Source organism: Primulina tabacum, chromosome 3, assembly GCF_025594145.1.
Source record: "Primulina tabacum isolate GXHZ01 chromosome 3, ASM2559414v2, whole genome shotgun sequence".
Taxonomy (NCBI): Eukaryota; Viridiplantae; Streptophyta; class Magnoliopsida; order Lamiales; family Gesneriaceae; genus Primulina; species Primulina tabacum.
The window spans coordinates 22,130,997-22,137,037 of NC_134552.1; the positions used below are offsets into that span (position 1 = coordinate 22,130,997).

The 6,041-nt window shown below is 35.5% G+C and overlaps 1 protein-coding gene across 1 annotated transcript; it reads right to left on the minus strand.

Annotated features, from left to right (window-relative positions):
* Positions 1 to 270: 270 nt before the first annotated feature.
* On the minus strand, positions 271 to 753 carry LOC142538591 (uncharacterized). Its single transcript, XM_075643900.1, has one exon. The coding sequence runs from the start codon at positions 751 to 753 to the stop codon at positions 271 to 273; it is 483 nt and encodes a 160-aa protein (XP_075500015.1).
* Positions 754 to 6,041: the final 5,288 nt, after the last annotated feature.

Here is a 6,041-nt window from a genome sequence, read left to right on the forward strand (position 1 = left end):
TCCAACAGCTCGAGGTCAGGGGCTATCTTGAGTGCCTTTTTCTCGGACCCCAACTCTAAAATTTAAGGTTCTTCGTCCGCTATCTCCTGAACCTCTTTATTAAATACGGGTAACCGCTTCTTTCCTTCCTAATCATGTTGAGTTCTACATGTGCTCTTTTTCCCCTCTTCCTTTAATACCACATCATAACAACGACACGCAAATTTTTGGTCCCCGCACATTCAATTCCTTTTCTCATGGGAAACTTAAGCTTCTGATGATAGGTGGAAGCTATGGCTCTAAAATCTTTAAGGCTGGCCGTCCCAAGATTCCATTGTACGATAATGGAGTATCTACCACCATGAAGGTTATCATTTTTGTTACCCGTCGAGGATCACTCCCCACATATATGGGAAGAACAACTTGACCCAATGGATGAATGGTCTGTCCCGCGAACCCATACAGAGGGGTACAGACCGTCTCAAACTCAAATCCTTCCAATTTAATGTGATCCAATGTTCTATTGAACAAAATATTCACGGAACTTTCATTATTAATAAAGATCATTGCCATGTAGTAATTGGAAATGATGTCCGTTGCTACCAAGGCATCATTCTGTGTAGCCACAACGCCTCGAAAGTATTCTGGCCCAAAGATGATGATGGGATCTTGTGGTAAGTCCGCCTCCCTGGATATCTCAAAGTTCTCCAATATTCTTCCATGTGATTTCCGAGCTCGTCTGGTGTTTGCATCGGTAGCATCTCTCGAGATCATATGAATAATTCATCTCGTAGGAGAGTTGTCCTCATTCATTCTCCTCCTTGGATTGGCAGGCTCTCGATTTGACCCGCCACTCCTTTTTCGGCTCTTCTACCCATGGTTTATCTAGGGAGGGCCCTAACCTCGCCTAGGGTAAGGGCGAGACCTTGAGCGACTCCCGGATGAGGATCCATCTCTTCTATCGGGTGGAGGTAATCTAGCATCATTTTCAACCCTCTGTGATTTTTTCCCACCTCCTTTCTATCTCCCTCACCTCCATCACCTTATCTTGATTCCTATTCAAAGGAACGTGAGATGAGAATTGTCTTTTACCTCTATCTTTATCATTTTCTCTCTCACCCGCACCTCTCTTCCTACCTCCCTCCGCTCCCTCAACCCTACATCCCCCAGGTCGCTGCTCCATCCTCTTGTGCAGTTGTGCATCCTCCAGATTCACGTACTTTTCTGCCCGAGCTAAAATATCATCATAGCTCAACGAAGGTTTCTTGATTAGTGATTTGAATTCTCCTCCTCTCAATCCTTGGGTAAAGGCACTGATCTTAATTTCAGGGGTAGCCGTTAGTATCTCCAACACTGCATTTTTGAAATGGTGGATAAACTCCCACAAACTTTTCGTTTCTTGTTGCTTCATCACGAACAGGCTTAGGTAATTTTTCTGATACCTCTTGCTGCTAGCAAATCGGTGCAAGAAAGCTCTGGAAAAATCCTTGAAAGATCGTATGGAGTTGGGTTGCAACGTAATAAACCACTGTTGCACTGATCTCCCCAACGTACACAGAACACATGCACCTAACTCCATCCGAGTACTGATGCAACAAAGCCGCATTCCCAAATCTCCCCAAGTGTTCTTCTGGGTCAGTAAAAAAGTCATACTCTCCCACTCTTGATTGTCGAAAACTTGGGGGAAGCTTTTCTTCCAAAATGGTGGGGCAAAAAAGACTCTCTCTCTCTTGGGTGATGGAGCTATGTTTCCCAATTGCTGCCTCAACATTCTTATCTCCTTCCACATCTCGTATATCTCAGAATTCTCCCCACTTGGGAGAGGCTGCATCTCTTCAACTCTGCTCTAATGGCCCTCGTCATTCTCCTCTTCCAGGCAAAGATCTTGTTCTTCGGCAAACATAGATTCTTGGTTCTTCTTCATGGCTTCATCTACTGTACTGGTAATGAATTGACCTAACTATTCTAGGGTCAAGTTCCCCACATTCTTATTGGGACGAGGTTGTTCAGGTCTCGTCTCAAGACGAGGTTGTTCAGGTCTCGTTTGAGGACGTGACGATACTGTGTTAGTTCTTCTGCTCCCTCTCCGGCCTACCATCTATACATCTAACTCAATCTTCTCATAGACGGCTCCAAGTGATACTCACTAAAAATATAGGGTTTGGGTCTAGCTGGTGATACTAGCCCGAATGTAGACCTCGAATTTACTTTGAGCCTGAAATCACAAAGGAGACCATTAAAAGAGGGCTGGGAGGGTGTCCCGACGTAGCCTCTCCGACGCTCACGTCAGGTATTGAGAATAATATGAGAGAGCAGTTAGGGACACTGTTAGAAATCAATATAGTGAATGAATGAATTGGACGCTCAAATCTGGTATTTATAGGAGCGTACATGAGATCCATCATGGGCTACTCACCTAGATTAGAAATGGGTCGGGGGTCCAAAGTCTTGTTTGGGCCTGTCCATAGGGTATCAGAGAATATCATCTGTGATGTTGAGTACCTTATTTCAATGTTTGGGACATGATGATACCCAATCATACATGATGAGTGCTTATTATATGATGTATTACTGAACAACTCTCCCTCAAATTTTCTAAGTGGTTATCATTTATCTAGTGGATAAATATGTGATTATGGTTGTAAATCATTAGTCCTTATTAACATAGACAACATAAAGTCTCTACATACTATTCCTGCACTTTGACACATTTACCGGCTCCGCGAAGCTCATCAGATGACAAGGTTAGGTGGAGTATCGACATACGTAGTAGCTAATGAATTGTAGTCAAGGATTCACCGTTCACCTACATGTGTAGATATTATATGAGATTTGATTAATTAATAGTATAAAGAATCTCCGACCAGATCATGAGATGTACTTTTTAGGTAAAGTGGTTCTCTAGTTGCACATGAGATGCTACTATGAACACTCAAAGATACATCACATCGTTATCGAATTCATATGAATCCCTCGATATACCAATGATTGCAAATTCAATCAGGATATATGAAATAAAGGGACAGTATTGTACGTTAACCATAACCATCAGTTCTTTCAGGTACTGTTAGTGATACCTAGGGAATCATGGAGCGATGCTACTAGACGTCTTATCAAGATTTGATGGGTGCAATTAAAGATGAGTTTCGACATTCTTATGCTCAATGGGTTGATGCATAGAATAATGCTAATTAGGATAAGCTCGTATAAAGGACATGTGTTGTCTCGAATAACATGAGTTGTGAATCCACAACTAGCTGTATTCCTGAACTATTGAGGTCATACAACTATTGATTTATGTGTTTCCGTTTATCAAATTCAAGTAGTTGAATATTGTAATTGTAGTGTGATAGAGATCAAATATTTAGCTTATAAAAATATTTTTAAATGAATTCTATATTTGTAAGTTGTGAGAGTTAGCATAACTGCTAAATTTTTTAGAAGAGTCGGACTATATAAATTTTATGAATGTTTTCCAAAATTGACATGTGAAAAAAAATTTGAGTCATTGGATGATTGATTTTAAGAAGTTGGCTTTGATTTAGTGATTTTCGAAAAGTTTGAATTTATATAATTATAACGAATTGTTTACTCTCGTTACATTAGTGATTTCTAATCGTCGATTGAGATTATGATAAAACAATGATAATGAGCTGTATGATAGATTAAGCTTAGAGTATCATACTTATAGTCTAACCATTAGGAGCCATAGTTAGACAAAAAATCCAGTAGAAGTTTTGACTCATTGGACGTGAGTATCCTATTCAAATATAACTAGGAGTTTTGACATTTTGGCTCGGAGTTTCTATTCAAAAATTATCAAGATAATATTGAATTGTCTTCATAAGATTACTTTATCTAGATAAGATTATATTATCTATATAAAAATCTTGAAATCATAGTTGGACAAAACTACTAACAAGATTCCTGATAGGATTTTACTAGATCTAAAATATCATTAAATATGAGAAAACACATTAAAGGTTGATGCTAAACTATTCTCTCTCCTCCCAACTACACCATTTGGCCATCACTTTGTATTCTTGGACCAAGGCTTGGTCGTACACCAACTATCACCACCGGACGTCCGCCGCAATGCTTTCATGCTCCCGCTGCATCCCCACCGTCATCGTGCACTATTATTCTCAACGCATAAATCTTCTAGATTTTCTTGTGAAAATTTTAGAAGAGGATCATAGATATTAATTGTGGACTTGATTATTGGTGATTGAATAAAGAAGTATTCTAGTTTATTATTCGTACCGACATACAACAAGAGCTATCTACACTAATTTTGGAATATTTGGAGCCAAGTCATATATTGACTAAAGATACATTCGATAAAACAATGAATTCTGTGTGCATATATAAATGTCAATATATGGTTAAGAAAAGTGAAGTTTCTTTATCAAAAAATTGTTATACTCATATAGTACAATAAAGATAGTCTTGTGTTTGTATTTGAAGCACTACTATATATATATATATATGTATATATAATTGAAACCCTCTTAAAATATGAACCCTGAGTCGACCGATTTATGAGACTAACCTCAAGTACGGATAAGTTAATCACCAGGCAAGAAGACGCAAGGAACTTGGCTTCTGTATTTTGGGCAATTTACCCTGAAGAAGTAAGTCTTCATAATATAAAATGTAAATAGTAAGCAAATGACAGTCTCTCCCTTTCATATTTTTATGAAAATATCTTATAATTTATAATAAAGCGTACAATGTAATTGTTTTTTTAAAAGAAATATTGCTTTTGTGTGCTGACAGACTTGAATTATTGTTCTTGGTAGAGCCAATATTTACAGATATTTTGTAAGTGTATTTAGAGTATTTGTTATATTGAAAGTATTTGAAACTATAAATATATGAAATAAGTATGCAATAGGAATGTTTTGGGCCTATAAAGGCGTTATTCCTTGATGTTACATCTGAGTAATATGTTGAGTAGGTCTGTTGTGAGAGTGTTTTACGAATTTTTATCTGTGAGATGAGTCAATCTTACCGATATTCACAATAAAAAGAAATTTTTTTTCATGGATGATCTAAATTAGAGATCAGTCTCATAAAATACGATCCGTAAAACTTTTTAGCTCATACGAGTTTTTTTCGTAATATGGTAATGTAACAAAATATTATTTATTAAATCAGTCATTAGGATAAAATATTTAAAGTAATTTGAAATTAACCCATCTATATTACAGTCATGAGGTGAAAAAAGCATAAATGTGATTCATGGAGTTAAAAGAAACTCGTTATTGGGCTAATTAATAAAGATTTTTTCTATCTTATTTTAATATTTTATTTCAATCATTGATTGCGATTCCTGTAAATTGTATCATTAATCACGTGAAACAGAAAATTTGGAGACTTCTGTCAAAAGTACGATCTATAAATAAAAATAATGAGCAAGGTAAATCGAAAAAAATACGTAACATGCACAATTATGTTAATTTATGATTTGTTATTTATAATAAAAAAGTATATTTTTTCTTAGATATATTTGTCTTTGTATTATTTGATGTTTTATGTTGTCAAACATTAATCTTAATTATTTCAATTTTGTTTTATTTTTACAATTTTATTCTTTTTATCCGATTTGATATTGATATGATACTAATAATAAAATATAATAATATAGATGATTAAAAAAAAACAAAAACAAAAATAAAACAAGAAATACAATTTTCCATCGTTCTAAAATATAATCAAATAAAATGTTTATTTCTATCTATTATAATAAAGAATAGGTCTCTTGTGAGACGGTCTCACGAATCTTTATCTGTGAAACGAATCAAGCCTACCATATTCACAATAAAAAGTAATACTCTTAACATAAAAAGTAATATTTTTTCATGGATGATCAAAATAAGATATTTATCTCACAAAATACAACCTTGATATTGTCTCACATAAATTTTTGCTTACAATAAAATATCTCATGCATCAAACAAAAATATTGATGTGCTTTATGGAGGAGTCCACATGAAACTCGCTGTTGGGCTAAGGCTTTTATATATATATATATATATATATATTATTTCAATCATTGA

Excerpts from the sequence above, each read along its gene's own strand:
- LOC142538591 (XM_075643900.1), bottom strand. The coding sequence starts at position 753 with ATGATCTCGAGAGATGCTACCGATGCAAACACCAGACGAGCTCGGAAA.